Below are 16158 nucleotides of genomic sequence, written 5' to 3'. Positions count from 1 at the left end.
AGAGAAGATCAGTGACATTAGTAGTACAGTAGGACCAGTGAGTTTATCTATTGTAATTTTGTTTCGACTTTAAGTACTTTGAAGTATAAAGCAAAATTAGAGGAGCTGTTATTTCTTATCAACCATGGTTGTTCTAGTAGTTGAATCCCTGTAGAATGTTAACAGACAACAGTTATATATTATAGATAAATTTAAGATGAAGAGCCATACATAGTATTTTAGCATGACAATCATGATAACATTTTCTTTGTGACACTTATACATTCATTTTAGCATGAAATAGTCCTTCATTCAAACACCTCCATCTGATCACAGACATTAAATAACATAAAGAAAACTCTTATTTGTTATCCTTTAGTAGGATGCCATCTAAAGAGAATATACATATTGGCCTACAACTGTACCTTAGTAGTTCATAATGCCTAACCTCTAATTTTAGTGTGTAGCATTGTTTCAACTGTTTGGTGACTGAGCATCCCTAAGCATGGTGACACATAAAGTGTACATCACATACATTTTTAAGAAAACTATTTATAGTTATCTCATGCATGCTTGACATGTAACTTTTATCATAAGTAGCTGGAGTACAAGAGAAAGGCAGATTCCTGAGTCAAAAGATCATTACCATAAATATCCTAGAAGACTTGTACACCCAGAAGGCATGAATATATACACCATGAAATAATAATCAGTATCAGTTAAATGAAACCCTTTGTCCTTTAATTTGTTTTGTACCAAGAGCACTTTAAAAAATAAAACCTTATTGTTTTTCCAAAGGAAACTTAGCCATTCAACTATGACCAATTTATGCATATCACAATAATATATTAAGCAATATATTTCCCACAAGGCTAAGGAAATTATCGGGGTCCCCTTTGTGAACAAATGCTGGAATAAAATTTTCCAGGCAGCTGCCCCTTTATTTACCAAGAGGAGTCTTGTCCAGTGGTTTTCCTAAGCCCGAGTTGATATTTAATTATCTTAACAAATTTTTAGATGACCTATGAAGGCCATATCATAACAATTAACACATTATTTTTGACCAATGAAAGATTCCTAAGTCTACATACAACAACCTGTACTGTATTTATAACACCAATTGATATTATTTGGATCATCTGGCAACATCGGGGAAGCATGTCTTTAGTGACATTTATCTATAAACCAATCTGAGTTAGAGGCAAACACCTTAAAAAATCCAAAATGCCAAAAGAAAAGAAAAAAATTCAAACAAAACATCTGTACATTTTGTAACAAATTGTAACAAATGTTGAACAGATAGACACACACATAAGGCAACTTGTTTACAAACCAGAGTACACTCAGATGTATTTGGCCATGTTGAATTATAATAACTTTTATAATTTTTGGGTTTGTAAGTATAAAAAAGACTAGTCAGAACTCTGTAAATCAATTAACAGAGATCTTCTGTAATAAGAATCTAAAGGAATAAATATCTTCACCTGTGAAAGCAAAAGTTTTTAAAATGGGCTCTATGCTGACAGTTTTTTAAAAATTTTAATTTATTGGTACATTATATGTAGACAGTACAGTTAGATTCATTACTGAGATCTTGTACCTTTACATGCCAGGTCTTGGTTCTCATTTTTTCCCCTTGTTCCCACCCTCCCTTCACACTCCCCTCTGCTCCCCACTTCAAACTATGCTGACAGTTTTTTAAAAATTTTAATTTATTGGTACATTATATGTAGACAGTACAGTTAGATTCATTACTGAGATCTTGTACCTTTACATGCCAGGTCTTGGTTCTCATTTTTTCCCCTTGTTCCCACCCTCCCTTCACACTCCCCTCTGCTCCCCACTTCAAACTATGCTGACAGTTTATCTGACTGGAATAAGCTACACAGGCTTCTCATGGTTGCTTTTATAGCCAGTTGTTTGATAGCCACATGTAATTGTTCCCTCTAAAGGATAATTTTAACTATCTCCAGTGGGGGTCCACTCAGGCCAGGTTTGCATGTAGAAGAGACAAGGTGACCCTCTTTGGAGCTAATATGAATTCCATGCAGTGAGGGAAGAAGGAAGTGGCCAGAGCTGGGTCAGTTGTTCTTATTATTCTCTAATTTCACCTGAGGGCTAAAAAACAGATAAGCCTGGACTAAAACTTACATTCAGTCTTCAAGAGTTTCTAGACTAAGCCTAGACCAGCTTTCTATGTGGCCCACAGATAAGTGAAGGTCAGTTTTACTCTGGAAGTGTTCTAGGAAAGGGAAACTCACCATTCTGAAAGCTTTGTTTTGAAATCCAGGAGCCACAGAGGAGGGAAGAAGCTTGAACCAAACACTGTTGAGAACTGTGTTATTTCTCAGGAGCAGGGCACTGGAGAAGGAACAGAAGAGTGCCTTTAAGTATGTCACAAGAACTAAATCTTAACCATCTCAAATGTAGAAGGACAATTAAGATTGGGAGTTTTTCCAGAATGGATCTTCAATCCTTAGCAAAACATATCTCTAGAGACAAAGGTTATGACTGACTCCAGTTGCATTGCCAAGTAGAAATTTAAACCAGTAATCAAAGAACCTACCTGAATGGCTTCTTTTTGTCACTTGAAAGAGGATGAAAGTGTTTTAACTATATTGTTTAGGACTTATCCTTTTAATGAATTACTCTGAATCTATAATATCTAATTTATGATTAATTACCATACAGGGTGTTGAGCAGGTCCCTGATCTTGTAAAAACACTCCCAAAGCCATGTCTCACTTTTTACTAACACATAAACTGAAACAGTGTCCTGTAGGCAGGCACTCACAAGTGCTTGTTTGAGCTTCTGAAGTGCAGTCTGGGAATAAGATTCCTATGTTAAAATATAGCTCTTTTGGGGTTTCTCTATAAGCTGATAGAGGAGTCATGGAATCTAATATCCTGCTTTCTAAAGGTGACAAAAGCCTGTAATTTCTAGGAATTACCTTAGCTGTTTTAGGGTCCTGTGCTGTGGAAAGGAAATAATTGGCTTAATTCTTTCTTACCCCAGTCTTTGGGTTCCCTTAGATATAATAAAGCCTAAGTATTTTATCTCAAGGCTGAAAAGTTGTGTCCTAGACCTAGAAAGATTGTAACCTCTGTCTGTTAGAAAATTCAGCAGAACACAGGTGTCCTGGCTAGAAAGCTCTTCTGAGGGGGTATATAACACTGTACCATCTGCATATTGCAAGACTGACTTGGGAAAAGCTATAGTATTTCCTTTTATCAAATCAAGATTTAGGAATGTCATTGTCTCTTTCTGATAAAGAGTTGACAATTTAAGATAACTAAAGGGATTAGTTCTCATGTTTCTTAGACTTTTAAGAATACATGCCTGGAAATGTCTTCTATTTTAATCTCCTATATCTGATTGGCAGGCTAGTAGGGATCTTGTATAGGAACTGCTTCTTTTCCAGTAGAAACCAGTTATTCCCCTGGATGCTGTCTTTTCAGCTTCCAAAATTAAGATAATATTTGTCTCTAAATGTAATACTACTTTTCTCTCACTAAAAACTAATATTTGATTTAAGAGCAATATTACATCTTTTTAATCTAGTCTATAGATCTGAGTAAGTTCTCTAAAGACCTCAATGTACATATCAGGGTCATCCAAAATTTTATTGTCTAATTTAATATGTCTTAGATCACTGAGGAAAAGACACATGAATACAGATAGTCCCATATTTGCCATTTGCTTCCTACAAGAGATATTGTCTTTGAGGGGCTTGAACAACTTAGCTAAGGATGATATAGCCTCATGGAAGTTTGAATTATGACTGGCCTAGACACTCCATCCTCAGCATCTGGTGGTCAATGTTTAAAGTTGTCTTGGAAACTTTGTTCTCAGGTTCTAAAGGACGAGGAGTATCCTCAGTACTTGCAATCAGTAATTATAATTACTGATTATGGGTACTGAATGTCTTAAGGGTGAGGGTGTCTCCCATTGTATTTACACTTGAACACAAGCAAGAATTCTTACTGTAAAGAAAATCTTAACATACGATGAATTTTGACCATTTTCTCTCTTTTACAGTATAATTCTAATTGTGAGATCACATCATAATACTTTTTTCTGTGTACTTGGCTTTAAGAGGTAGGCATAAAGAAATACTAAATTGCCCCTTAATACTTTCCAAAGAAGTGTGAGGTTCAGATATGGAGTTCCTAACCTGAAACAAGATAAACAAATATGGCATCCCATAAGTCTCTGCTTGATTCCTGTGCCCTCTAGGGCATCCCCCAAGTTTATTCCACTCCAGGGTAGGTAGCTACCATCTTGAGAGAGACCCAGAAAATAAAACCAGACTGGACTATCTACTCTTTACCAGCATATAATCTTATCTTCCTCAGGTAGCTTATATCCTTACTCCAGTAACTACTATCAAAGCACAAGTTACAGTTGACTTCAGCTATAACAGTCATGTTTAGAGAAGGAAGTATTGCTAGCAAATGAAGAGATTAAAACCACTGCTTTCTAATTACTTGAAAGAGAGAGAGGAAAATATGTCAATCAAATTAGGGTACTTTTCCTGAAGAAGAGATCACCTCCAGAGATGGTAAATGAGAAATTCCACCCTGGGCCCTAGAGAAAGCTCTGAGACATTTCTGTTGTCTATCCAGTCATGTAGGCAACTTTTAATAGTAGCAAGACAAGGCTACTCCTTTAAGGTCCATTTTAAATTCACTAAGTATTTGAAACTCATAGGTCTTCCTGGTAGCCACAATCCACATTAGGAAAGGCACCTTTATTGATTTCTTACCTGCATGCATGAAGGAAGAGAAAGGCTGACCAAAATATTCACATATTATAGTTATTATGTAAAAACACAAATGCAAGTTGCTGATTGCTATTTTCTCTAGTGTTAGACAAAACAGTTGTTGCAAGTTGTCTTAGTCTGACTTTCTGGAAGGAGGAGGAGTTTGATTCATTAAAATAAAGAGATTCTCAAGTGAACTCCCAGTAAGTAGGAGAAAAGTTTAAGGGGAATTTTGAACTCACTAGCAGAGAGAAAAAGCCCAAATAAAGCTCAAGCAGGTTAAACATCCAAAAAATCACCATATAGCATTTTATATGTCCACAGTCAATGTTCCAAAGTCTATAACCTATGGGAAAAGGCATTTTTTTTTCCCTACACACATAACTGATGAAGACCATAACTAGGAGGGCTGGGGGAGAAGGTTCAGGAAGTTTTTAATGTATGAAATATTTGTTTTTTATATTTTTCTAGAGGTCTGTCTTAGCAGTAGTAGAGAAAGTAGTCCAAACCTGTAGCTCAACTCTTTTTTTTCAGCTTTAATTGAGTTTATTGGTACATTTTAGGGATACAGTACAGTTACATTCATTGTTGGGATCTTCTACCTCTACATGACAAGTCTTGATTCTCATTTTTTCCCCTTACCCCTGCCCTCCCTTCACCCCCTTCTCCCCTCCCCATACACAACCACTTTATTTCCATCTTTTCATTATCTCACATTTTTTTTCTTTTCCCTTATTACCCTTCCCCTACCCATCCCACCTTCCCTGCACCTTTAGCTCCTTTCTTCCCATTTCTAAATGTCAGTAATCTTATTAGGATCTTCTGTATTATTGCAGGTTATTCACACCAGGGAAACTATTCAGTATTTACAAATGTGTGTCTTATTTATTTCACTTAGGAGTATATCTTCAATATGGAATATTACTCAGCCATAAAGAACGAGAAAATAGATTCATTCATAGGAAAATGGATACATGTTGTAGCTCAACTCTTAATGGAGGCTTAAGAAAGGGCTCTGATAGCATCATTTCAAATCCCTCAGAGACAAAGGATACCTGATGATCACTGGAAGAGTCCGCTTTCACCTCATGGAGGAGTACAGATAGGACTCCTCCATGTAGTACAGATGTAGAGATTTTCTGTTGATTACCTGGATGGGCAGTTGGGAGCTAATTTCTTCTGAGGGACCTCTGAGTATCTAATAGAGTAGCCCTAGCCACGACCCCTCAGTTGTCAACTCAGTTTCCACCAGTTCCAAGCAATCCAAGATCTGTCTCTGAAAGGAACTCAATTGCCTATTTGGGCAACATTTCTCCCGCCATTGGCATCAACAGGAATGGGGATTCTCCAAAGGGCAACTGGCAAAAACCATCCTCTGCTTTGAGAGTGGCAGCTGCCCAAAGGCAATTTATTATTTTGCAAAGTAACCGCCTTTTGCTTACGCTTCTATAAGGGACAGACAAAAGCATGAACTGTCTTTATCTGAGATGATTTCATAATTTTACAGCATATTTAAGCAACTAAGTCCAAATGCAACACATACAAAACAAGAATAAAACATAATTTTAACAAAGCATAATGCATGAGAAAAACAAGAAATTTGCCAACATTTAAAACACACAACTTAAAATTAAGACACTTTTGAAACAAAAACTGAAACAAAGGCCAGAATTTATGAAACAAATGACAGTCCATGAAACAAGTTATGATCTAGGAAGCAAAAATACCAAAGTTAGAACCTATGAAAGAAAACTCTTATCTCTGTCAGTGGAAGACATCCAAAATGATAAAGGTGCAAGAGATGTAGCTCCCAAACCTGCTAGATATCTGAAATGGAGTTTGTGTTCTCTAAAATCAAAGAATGAATTCTAGGAACAATGGAGGTTAAGAGTAGGAAAAATTTATTGAGGGGAAAAAAAAGCTTCTGTGTAAGAGACAGAAGGGGGATCATAAAGTGAGTTGCCCCAAAGTGATTCTGATAGTGATACTGAGAGTTGTCCTACACAATAGCCCCTCTCTCTTTTATCTCCCTTACACTAGCCAGGAAGGTTATCAAATTAAGTGTAGATTAATTTTTTAAAATTTTTCTTGATGTTTTGTATTTTATTTATTACATTATAGTATTTTAATCATTTTTATATGAACATTTTTTGGGTTGGGGATTAATCATATGAGTTTCCATTACTTCTTTTGGGGAAATTCACTTTGATGTACAAGTGAAGCAGTTTTCAGGACTAAGGGTTTTTTTGAAAAGCTCCTGTTTATAATGGGAATCTAGAAAGCTATTCAATGTCCAAGTCAGGATGTATGCTCAGAAAAGAGTTTGAAAGACCTTATGCTTTCACTGTGGGTTGGTCTATAGCTCCAGAGAAAGCAGAAAGTGAAGGGTAAGTCAGAGTTGTAAATAGCTTGGCTGAGCAATTAAAGATGTGCCTCCAGCCTGAGCCTATCTACAAACACCTTTGGAATATCACTTGTCCTACCTCAACTTTTTTCCCCCTTTCCCTCCATCCCTCCCTCAAAATGTCTTTTTCAAGAAAAAGTTAAGAATGATCCATTATTGGGAGAAATTAAGAGAAATTTTCTCTGAGAAAGCACAGATATTAGATTTGCTGTGGAAAGATTTCACATCAACAATCTTAAATATGCTCAGAATTATAAAGCAACTCTGGTGTTTGGTATTTCACCAAATAGAAAGTTTCAATAAAGCCACACAAATTATAATAAGGAAAAAAAGGGATTATGGCATCTGAAAATAAAATATAGTAGCTGAAATATAAAATTTACTAAAGTGAGTCAATAGAAAATCTGAGCTGAAGGGAAAATATCCCAGAAAAACATGAAGAAGATATATCAAATGAAATTATCCAGTCTAAGAAATAGAAAAAAGAATGTTACATACCCTGAAAGTCTTTCTGCTTCATGTCCAATCAATCCACCTTACCCTTACTCATGTCTTTGCAACATGCTTGTTTCCTCCCTACTCCTTGCCACTGGGTCAGAGCCTTTGCCCCAGCTGTTCAGTGCCTAGGATTCCCTTCTCCTGTATACCTAAGTGAGCTGTGTGGCTCACTCCTTCAGCTCCTACCAGTCCTTCTACCTTTGTTAATGAGGTTTTCCAATTTTCCTTCCTCAGTGGACACTGCTCTCTTGACCTTACTGAACTCATTTATAGACTGTGGTACTCATAGCTATCTAGCACATGAAAAAATAATTGAATAATAACTTATGCATCATACATATTTTGTTTTGTGTACTAATATTTTCCCAAGATAGTTCCTCAATATGTAGTTTTTGAACATGCACACACTAACAAATCAATAGGGACTCATGCTTTAAATACAAATTCTTAGCAAGCAATGAGTAGAAATAAACTTTCATGAAAAAACAAGACATTTAAAATTTAGAATGAGCCAAGAAAATCTGTTTTTACCACTTTTACTTAATATTGTAATGGAGCCATTAGATATCACCACAAGAGAAGAAAAAAAAATACAAAGTGTGAAAAGAAAAGGAAGAATTCATTATTAGCCTGAAATGTAATTATCTCAAAGAAAATCCACAAAGATTAACAATTATTAGATTAGTAAAGAATACATCAAAGTTGCTGGCTCTAATATTAAAGTCAATATAAATATAATGACAAAATTATGGAATCAGACTTCCTGACTTAAATGCTACATTTTATGTATGTTTTCTGGCTTTCAGTAAATTATTTACTTTCTCTGTGCCAGTTCCTAATTTTAAAAGCAATGAATGGTAATGATTTCTAGCTTCCACTGCTGGCCTTTAGGACTTCTCAGTGCAGATCCTTGATATGGACTAGACTGAGACATTGCTGTGGGCTCTTGGCCTTCAGCTGGAATGGTGTGGGACATTGCCATGGGATCCAGGCCCTTGGCTGGATTCTTCAGGTCTCTGGTGTGTGGAAAGATCTCTTGAACTTTTCTGCATTTGACTTTTTGGATGAATATTATAAAATAAATGATGTGTCCTGTATTGTATCTGTTATATTGCAAACCCTGACTACAAAAGCGTTAAACATTAAACTTTCACATTCATCAATTACTCAGTCCAGTTCTTTCAACAGGACAGTAAGAGCCTGGGAAGGACCCACTTGTCCATATTATACCCAATAAAAAACTGTTTCTTAATGTAAAACTGTAAAATGTATCATTTCCCAGAGCATATAATCACATTTTGCTTTATATGTCTGTGTACCTTGACCAGATAGATATAATTTATAATTCCTATGTAAGACCACTTAGGAAACTGTAAAACTTATATCCAAATAACTAGTTCTTTTGTGAAATAAACAGTAGCCAAGGTGAAGCATGTGTTTGGGTCTTACCAGTACTGAAATATATACATAAATACCAAATTCATCTTAATACATTGCATCAGACTACTGAAACAATTGACAACATTGCCTTAAATCTTAGGTGAATGCAGGACTATAGTTATGGTACAATTTAGTCATGATAAGCCTGAGAACAGGAGATAGTTTATCATGCCTGTATTAACAGTCATTAAATGATTAAATTATGATACTCTCATATATAAAATAGACTTCTATAAGGCATTTTTATTATTATTTTACTGTATATATAATTTTTCTATGCTAAAATTATATTCATTTTACAAGCTTAAGCTAATTTACAAATGAACTTCTTTGCATATGGTTGTAATGAGATTACACATCATTTGGAAGATGTATTGAGTGACAAAGTAGACAGAATCACAGAATTAATTGAATTTAACCAGACTTCATCATTAGTTATTCTGTATTTGATATGACAGTCACATGAATGGAAAGACCATCAGTAGACAAGTTGTAGATTATGTTGGGACCCAACATGATGTAAATCCATTTGCCAAGGCAATCAACTTTTGAATGTGGACAAGAAGACCATCTTCAATATAACACCATATGTAAAGAAGTTGAACCAGACATTTGGAGCAGATTAACTGTATTGTTTCTAAAAAGATCAGCAGTTTGTCCTGTGAGGGATAGATGCTATAATAATTATGATTTTTGTTACCCAAAATGTCTCAGTCAGATCAATATCTGGAATGTAGAAAATGCCCAATCCACGGTTATGTAGTTCTACTGTGAAATTGATAAGATAACTTTTGTAAATAATCTAAAACCTACAAAATGTTAGGAAAATGTAAAATGACTTCTGCTGTGTCTAACAGCAATCTGCTTTGTTTAGTTCAAAGTTAACATACACCAGATGCTTTGACCATAAAATGGGACATCTGGCCTCATCCCTGATCTCAAACACCCCCTTCTTGTGCACTAGAATAGCTAGCGAGATGAATCTTAAGGTAAACTCCCCAACTACAAGGAATTGTTATGTCTGAGTTAAAGTTAACTGTCTTGTTACTGTAATTTGTACATGGTTAATGTGAACTGAGGAAATGAAATGCAACCACCTGAATGAGATCATATCTATAAACTACCATAGCTATGAATCTATAAAAGTAGGAGCTATAACTCAGTGGGAGTTGATCACTGGCACTGCTCTTAGTGAGATGAACCTTTTGTCAACAAAATAAACTTTTTATTATTTTACTTCCATTCTGCTTCTCTGTACATGTCATTTACCAATTCCTTCCACAACTAAATTTAAGCTTAATTGTCATATTGTCAATTTGAATAGAGTAAGAGACTTCTGGGATGGAAATTGGACTGTGGGGGCAGTGTAGTTATCAGTGGATTAACCTACTGGTGTTTGGAGCTGAATGAGCTTTTAGGAGGTGAGACCCAGCTGGAGGCTGGTTACTGGAAATTTGCCTTTGGAAATTATGTCTTTCATTGGTACTTTCCCCTGCCCTTCTTCCTAGCTGCCATGAACTAGGCACCTTAACTCCACCGTGCCTTTCTACCATGATGTTTCTGTCCTTGAGACAGCTGATATTTGACAATGGACTGAACCTTCTGAAACTGTAAGCCAAATTAAACCTCTTCTCCTTTACGTTGTATGTATCAGATATTTTGTATCAGGAACAGGAAAGCTTTCAATATTTTTATACTGTTTGACAACTAAGAGACTTAGTAAATCTTATTTGTGGTCATTCTTTAACAAAAGTACGATGGGGTAGAGTCAATGGGATGAAGAAAGCAGTTGTGTACTTTGAGTTTCTATAAATCCATAAGTTCATCCCACCAGTTCACACTGCCCTTTAAAACTCTGCCAGTTATGCTTTAATTCAGCTGTATCACTGGGCCAATGAAGATCAATCATCTGCTTAACACAATGGATGAACAGTACCAGAAAAGGATATGACTATTAGGTCCTAGTCATATAGGAAGACAGTTTCACTCTTTTTAATACAGTTTCATTAGACTTCTTTGCAATGTAATGTCTATAATTACTTTAGTTTAGTTTTACTGTGAAACCAATTGTCTTTCATAGCCTATATGTTGTTGTAAGTAAGCTCTTTTTACCTATTGATTTCTTTTGTATTCTTGACAATTTGTTATAAGGTTTTTTAGAGTAGTTGTTTTTTTTTTTAACTTCATTTTTTGTTAGTCTTTGGGATTGTTTGGTCTGTATGTACTTTTTCTTTTCTAGACTTGGGAAGCTGGAGATATAATTTCTTTGCATAAGTTTTCTGGTCCTTTATTTCACTATTTTTTCTCTGATAGTCCCATAATTCATATATTGATCCATTTGATTGTAGCCTGAAAATCATTTAAACTTTAAAATTTTTTCCATTGGCTTGTCTTTGATTCTAATATTTTCTCTTACCTCTTCTAGTCTTCTGCTAAATTGCTGTAGTGATATTTTCAGTTATGTTGAAGTACATGGTTTCTAAGTAGTTTTATATCTTATATCTATTTTTTGAAGTTAATAATCTGTTCAAGCATTGTTCTCTGATCTCAGTCAAGATGGTGATCATCTTTTTTATAATTTTAATATCTTATTGAGTAAATCATATAACTTTGTTTAATTCAGGTCAATTCCTGAAGATTTGTTTCTTCTTTTAAGCACCTTTGTGTGATTGTTTTCCTCAATTCACTGCACTTTGATCAAAGCAACAAACTTTTGTAGTCTTCACTGACTGAACTTTTGTGAGAAAAGCTTCCATCAATCAGCAAGTTTTACCAGAGAGCCTCTGTGGACCTCAAGCCTTTGTACTAGTTCAATACACTTTCCTTATATCCAAGTTCCTTCTGTGCTCTGGGACAAGTCAGACTAGTTCCATGGGTAACCCTAAAAAAACTGAATCATTGGATCTACCTCCTATTTTTTCTTTCTTAGATAGAAAGCTGAAGCTGGAGCTGATAGCTTGGTAGTTCTGTGCTGACCTGAAAGTCTGTAGCAATTGCCAGTCCAAATCTCTGTCTCAGTTCCTTCTTCCCTCTACATAGATAGATGAGGTTGGGCCCCATCAACTCTCCAAAATAGGTAATAGCAGCAATTTCACTCTTGCCACCAATTTTCTGGAAAAGTCCATTTTCTTTTGCTAACAATACAATATCAAAGCCTGGGACAGTCATAAAGGAAACAGTTTTCTTTTGATTCACAGTTCTGAACATAGAAGGTAGAGGGGGTAAATCTAGAGATGGCCTTCTTGCTGCCAGAGTCTCAACGCAGCACAGCTCATCATATGGCAGGAGACAGGGCACTGGCATGTTTATGTCTTCACATTCCTCTCCTCACTATTACCTGATTCTATTATTTTGACCCTTTATATTTTTTATAGGTGAGATCATATAGTATTTAAATTCCTGTGGCTGTCTTATTTAACATGACATATGTCCTACAGGTCCACACATGTGAACAATGGCCTGGGAGAGGAGGCAGGAAATGAGAAAATGATAACAAATAAGTACAATGTTTCAGTTATGCAAGATAAATAAATTCTGGAGATCTACAAAGCACAGGAGTTATAACTAACAATCTGCACGATTACTTAAAATTGATAAGGGAATACTCATATAAATACTAAAACAAGACAATAATAATGACAAAAAGGAGTGGGAATGCTGTGAGGTGATAGATTTGTTCAAGGTCTTGATGGATTTGATGGCATCTTAGGTATATACTTACCACTGAACTCACAGAAATGTACAAAAGAGGAAATATATGATGATCTTTATATGACAACAGTAACTCAGTAAAGTATTTTTTAAAAAGAACTTTAACAGTTTCAGTCATAGTTTCATTGTTTTAATGATGCATCAAAGAATAAGTGCATAATATAGAGCAGAAATGGCATAATAAGTGCATAATATAGAGCAGAAACAGCACAAATTCTTGTGTCCTTGATGTATGCAGCAGATTTTTCAGGCTATCCAGGGAGTAGGCAGCCTGAAAGATTACAAAAGTCTAAAGTATAGTATTTTTTATTAACTTCAATAAATACTGTCTTATCTAAAACTGGTGAAATAATTTTGATATTCAAATACAGCAATCCATGCTATGTCTTTTAAAGTAAGTTTTATCTATAATTAAGAAGGATTTTTATATTCTCATATTTAATCCCTTTCCTTCTTTCCTTTCCCCTACCCTCCCACTTCCCCTTCCCATTTGGATCTTTTCTTCCTATTTCACATTATCTATTATACATTTTGGTCCTTATTTACACCTTCAGTTTTTTATACCAGAGAAACTATTCAGAATTTACACATGAGTGTTGTATTTATTTCACTTAAGAGTATGGCCACAATGGGCATCCATTTCACTATAAATGTCTCGAGATTTTCACTCTTTATGGCTGAGTAGTACTCCATTTTATAGGAAAAACTCATTTTCTTTATCCAGTCTACAGCTGATGGGCAATTGAGCTGTTTCAAAATTTTAGCTATTACAAACTCTGCTGCTATGACCATGGGTGCACATATATTTTATGTATATCATATGTGGATGATTCTTTTAATTTATTTGGGAAGATACCAAGTAGCGAAATAGCTGGGTTAAATGGGACCTCTAATCATTTTTGAAGTATCTCCATACTGGTTTCAACAATGGTTGCACCATTTTACATGCCCACCAACAGTGGAGAAGGATTTCTTTTTCTCCACAACCCCATCAGCATTTGTTTTTGGTTGATTTCTTGATAGCAGCCATTCTTTCTGGAGTGAGGTAGAATCTCAGTGTTGTTTTCAATTGCATCTCTTAAATGACCAGTAATTTTGAACATCTGTTCATATATTTACTTGCTGTTTGTATTTCTTTGTCTGAGAAATGTCTGTTAATTTCACATGCCTATTTTTGGGTTGGGCATTTAAATTTGAGGGGTTGGGTTTTTTTTTTTTAAGTTCTTTATATATTCTAGATAGTAGACCTTTGCTGAGGAACAGCTGGTAAAATTTTTTTCCCGCATTGTATGTTGTCTCTTCACTCTTTTGGTGGTTTCTCTGGACGTGCAAAAGCTTATTAATAAGATGAAATCCCAGTTGTTCATACGTTGTGGTAGTTTATGTGTGGCTGAGGTTTTCTTCATGAAATCCTTTCCTATGCTAATGTTTTCAAGATATCTACCTAACCACTCTTCCAGCCAATTTAGTGTTTCTGTTTTAATTTCCAGATGTTTGAACCGTTTCAATTTTAGTTTATTAGTGGTGAGAGATATAGGTCTAGTTTCAATCTTTGACAAGTTGAAACTCAGTTTTTCGAGCACCATTTATTAAAGAGGCTGTCTTTCTGCCAGTGAGGGTGTTTGGCGTCCTTGTTAAAGAATAGATGAAAGAATAGGTCTGGAGTTGTTTCTACATCTTCTAATCTGTTCCACTGGTCCTTCAGTCTGTTTCTTTGCCAGTACCATGCTGTTTTTTTGTTTGTTTTTGTTTTTGTTTTTTTTAGACCGCAGTACCTTTGTAGTATAGTTTCAAGTTGGGAATTGTGATACCCCCATGCCTCATCTTTGTTGCCTAGAAAGCTTTTTCTATTCTAGATCTCTTCTTTTTCCAAATACATTTTGGGATTGTTTTCTTAATATCTGTGAAGAATATTTCTGGAATTTTAATTGTGATAGCACTGAATCTATATAGCAGTTTTGAAAGTATGGCCATTTTCACTGTATTCATTCTTCTACCCAAGAACAAGAGGTATCTTTCCATTTTCTGACATCTTCTTTGCTCTGTTTTCTCAGAGTGCTATAGTTTTCAGAGAAGAGGTAATGATTTATTTCATTAGGTTGAGTCATAGGAATTTCATTTCTGTGTAGGTTATTGTGAAAACAATATTTCCTCTGGAGGAAAGATAGCCTCTTTGATAAATTGTGTTGGAAAAACTGGATTTCAATCTGCCGAAGATTAAAACTAGACCCTTATCTTTCAACATGCACTAAACTAAAATCCAAGTAGATTAAAGATCTAAATATTAAAACAGAAACACTAAACTTGCTGGAAGATAAGTTAGGCAGAACTCTTGAAGACATTGGCATGGGAAAAGACTTTATGAACAAATCCTCAGTAGCATGGGAACTAGCAGAAAGAGTCAACAACTGGAATCTCATCTCATTTAAAAGCTTCTGCACAACAAAAGAAACCACCAAGAGAGGTAAGAGACATCCTACCATGTGGAAAAAAAATTTTACCAGCTGCTTCTCAAAGGACTATTATCTAGAATATATAAAGAATGCAAAAAAAAGAAATCAGACTCCCCCAAATATAAAGACCCGATTCAGAAATGGGCATCTGAAATGAACAGACATTTCTCAAACAAGTAAAAGCAGCAAATAAATATGTGAAGAAAATGTTCCATGTCATTCAAGAGATGCAGATGAAAACAACACTGAGATTCCACATCAGGCCAGAAAGAATGGTTACTATCAAGAAATCAACCAGTAACAAATTTTGGTGGGGTTGTTGGGAGAAAGGAACCCTTCTCCATTGTTGGTGGGAGTGTAGACTGGTGCAATCACTTTGGAAATCAATATGGAGATACCTCAAAGAACTCAGATTAGAGTTTCCATTTGACTCAACTATCCCTCTGCTGGATATCTTTCTAAAAAAATTAAAAGAATCATACAATAGTGATATTTGTGCAACCATGTTTATAGCAGCACAGTTTTTAATAGCTAAAACAGCCCATTTGCCCATCAGTTGGAAACTGGATAAGGAAGATATGGTTTTTCTATAAAATGGAGTACTACTCAGCCATAAAGAATGAGAAACTAGAGTCATTCATAGGAAAATGGAGGCATATTGAGGCCATACTCTTAACTGAAATAAGACACACATGTAAATACCAAATAGTATCTCTGGTGTAAAAACCTAAAAGTGTAAATAAGATCCAAATCCTATAATTGACAATGTGAAATAGGAAGGAAAGGGCTAAACATGTAGTGGAAGTGGGAAGGGTAGGGGAAAGGAAATAAGGTAAAAGAAAAATATGAGAAAATGAAAAATTGGAAACAAAGTTTTTGTAAATAGGGACAGGTGGAGGGGGTGAAGGAAG

General features: G+C 35.3%; 1 protein-coding gene across 1 annotated transcript in view; it reads right to left on the bottom strand.

The window, feature by feature from the left end:
• Positions 1-12386, bottom strand: part of Syt10 (synaptotagmin 10) — a 104436-nt gene extending 92050 nt beyond the window's left edge. Inside the window, exon 1 of the mRNA XM_010629776.2 lies at positions 12060-12386. Within this exon, the coding sequence (XP_010628078.1) occupies positions 12060-12386 (327 nt within the window). The remainder of the gene's footprint in view (positions 1-12059) is intronic.
• Between the last annotated feature and the right edge of the window lie 3772 nt (positions 12387-16158).

This window comes from Fukomys damarensis, unplaced genomic scaffold (assembly GCF_012274545.1).
Source record: "Fukomys damarensis isolate Sample0158 unplaced genomic scaffold, DMR_v1.0_HiC HiC_scaffold_15, whole genome shotgun sequence".
Taxonomy (NCBI): Eukaryota; Metazoa; Chordata; class Mammalia; order Rodentia; family Bathyergidae; genus Fukomys; species Fukomys damarensis.
Note: the sequence above shows the minus strand (reverse complement) of the source record. Positions and strands in the feature narration are given on the sequence as shown.